Below are 2077 nucleotides of genomic sequence, written 5' to 3'. Positions count from 1 at the left end.
GGGCACGTTGCCGGGGGGGGGGAGCACCATCATATTTTCCCCCCCCCCCGCCTTTTATTTTGCAAATACAGGAGCCCCCCCCAAATTTTACAGGGTGCAGCGCAGCCCGGGGTCGGGAGGGGCGGCGGGGCGGGGCCAACACCGCGGGTCTCTGTGGCGCAATCGGTTAGCGCGTTCGGCTGTTAACCGAAAGGTTGGTGGTTCGAGCCCACCCAGGGACGGGGGGTTTAAATATTATTAATTTTTCTTTTTTTTTATCACGTGGATTTTATTTTTTACGGATGGGAGCGGTAAACTGCTGCGGTCACTTCTTGTGTTTCAGGTGGAAAAGGGAGCTGGAGAAAGGGGTGAAAATGGGAAAAAGGCAGGTGGGAAGAAGGAAAAAAAAAAAAAAAAATGAAGCGTTGCATTGGCCGGGAATCGAACCCGGGCCTCCCGCGTGGCAGGCGAGAATTCTACCACTGAACCACCAATGCTGCCGCTGAGGGCTCTTTAAGGGACCGAAAAATGAGGGGATTAACCCCAAAACAGCCCTATGACGCATAAAATTATTCTACCTGCGAGGGGCGACCCCCTGCTCATTGGGATGCCGCGCTAATGAAGATGAACAGCAATTAGAGGCGGGAAAGGCGCTTCTCGTTAGCTGCGCGGCGGGCGATTTGAATTTCGCGCGCTCGGCGCTGATTGGTCACCGGATTCGGGGGTGGGGTGGGGTGGGCGGGGCCGAGAATGGAATCCCACGGCACGGCCGCTGTCTCCCCGGGAGCGCTCCGGTCCCGAGGGGAAAGCGGGGTCGAGCGGCTCCGGTACCGCTTTTTTTTTTCCTCCGCCGGGAAAACCCCGCTACGGCTGCCTCATATCCCGGTCCCCACGAAGTGGGGTCCCCCCGTGCCGGCGTGCTCCCCTCCGGGGCGGCACCGAGCTCGAACTGGGGGAGCAGGGCGGCTTCCCCCCGTCCACGCTGTGCGCGGCGGGATCCTAACGGCGCGTTCTGATTGGCTGAGACCCTTGCTCTGAACTCAACTATCAGCGTCCAATCAGAGCCTACGTTCTGGAGCCTCTAGATTTGCATGCGCGGAGGGGGGGCGTGCGTGTCTCCGCGCGGGGCGCTGTGAGATGTCTCGGCCAATAGGAGAGCGCGAAGTTTGAATCCCTCATTTGCATAACGCCGCTATAAAAGCGGCGCCGGGCAGTCGCTCGCTTTCACTCCGTACCGTTTCCTTTGTGGCGAGTCCGGAGAGCGCGCCATGCCCGAGCCGGCCAAATCGGCGCCCGCCCCTAAGAAGGGCTCCAAGAAAGCGGTGACAAAGACCCAGAAGAAAGGCGACAAGAAGCGGCGGCGCAGCCGCAAGGAGAGCTACTCCATCTACGTCTACAAGGTACTGAAACAGGTACACCCCGACACCGGCATCTCCTCCAAGGCCATGGGGATCATGAACTCCTTCGTCAACGACATTTTCGAGCGCATCGCGGGTGAGGCTTCCCGCCTGGCCCACTACAACAAACGCTCCACCATCACCTCGCGGGAGATCCAGACGGCTGTCCGGCTCCTGTTACCCGGCGAGCTGGCTAAGCACGCTGTCTCCGAGGGTACCAAAGCTGTCACCAAGTACACCAGCTCCAAGTAAAAATCGGCTGGACGCGGCTGCGGGAACCCGCTCGGCTCGACTCGACCCAAAGGCTCTTTTCAGAGCCACCCACCTGCTTGCTAAAGAGCTGATATTGCCGCTGAGATGCGCCGTGTTTTTCTGGACTTTTTGAGGGTCGTAACGGTTTGTAGAGCGCGGTGAGGGGGGTGGGGACGCTTTAAGAGTTCTGTGTAAAATGGGTTATTTTTCTGTATTTTAACAAAACGCCCGTTTAGGGCTGTAGTTGAGGCTTTTCCCGCAGCCGTCCCTCCTCGGGGTTACTCGGTCGTGCTGCCGCTTTCGCCTTCAAACCCTTGCTCCGCTCTGATTGGTCCGGACCGGCGTGGGACGTCACGGCGGGGCGGGGCGGGAAGAAAGGCGCGGAGGGAGTTACAGCGCAGGTTTCCCTCTGGTCCGCTTCGGAACTATATAAAGCCTGGGGGCGTTGC

General features: G+C 59.3%; 1 protein-coding gene and 2 non-coding genes across 3 annotated transcripts; 2 read left to right on the top strand and 1 right to left on the bottom strand.

The window, feature by feature from the left end:
- Nucleotides 1–147: 147 nt before the first annotated feature.
- On the top strand, nucleotides 148–221 carry TRNAN-GUU. Its single transcript has one exon. It is a non-coding gene; the product is annotated as a tRNA-Asn (tRNA).
- A 184-nt stretch (nucleotides 222–405) lies between these two features.
- On the bottom strand, nucleotides 406–476 carry TRNAG-GCC. Its single transcript has one exon. It is a non-coding gene; the product is annotated as a tRNA-Gly (tRNA).
- Nucleotides 477–1215: 739 nt separating this feature from the next.
- Nucleotides 1216–2030, top strand: LOC104835379 (histone H2B 5). The gene has a single exon (XM_010573327.1). The coding sequence runs from the start codon at nucleotides 1248–1250 to the stop codon at nucleotides 1626–1628; it is 381 nt and encodes a 126-aa protein (XP_010571629.1). The 5' UTR covers nucleotides 1216–1247; the 3' UTR covers nucleotides 1629–2030.
- The last annotated feature ends 47 nt before the right edge of the window (nucleotides 2031–2077 follow it).

The sequence above is a fragment of the Haliaeetus leucocephalus genome, unplaced genomic scaffold, assembly GCF_000737465.1.
Source record: "Haliaeetus leucocephalus isolate CR32 unplaced genomic scaffold, Haliaeetus_leucocephalus-4.0 Scaffold379, whole genome shotgun sequence".
Classification (NCBI taxonomy): domain Eukaryota; kingdom Metazoa; phylum Chordata; class Aves; order Accipitriformes; family Accipitridae; genus Haliaeetus; species Haliaeetus leucocephalus.
The sequence above is the reverse complement of the archived record's forward strand: the minus strand, read 5'-3'. Positions and strand labels throughout refer to the sequence as shown.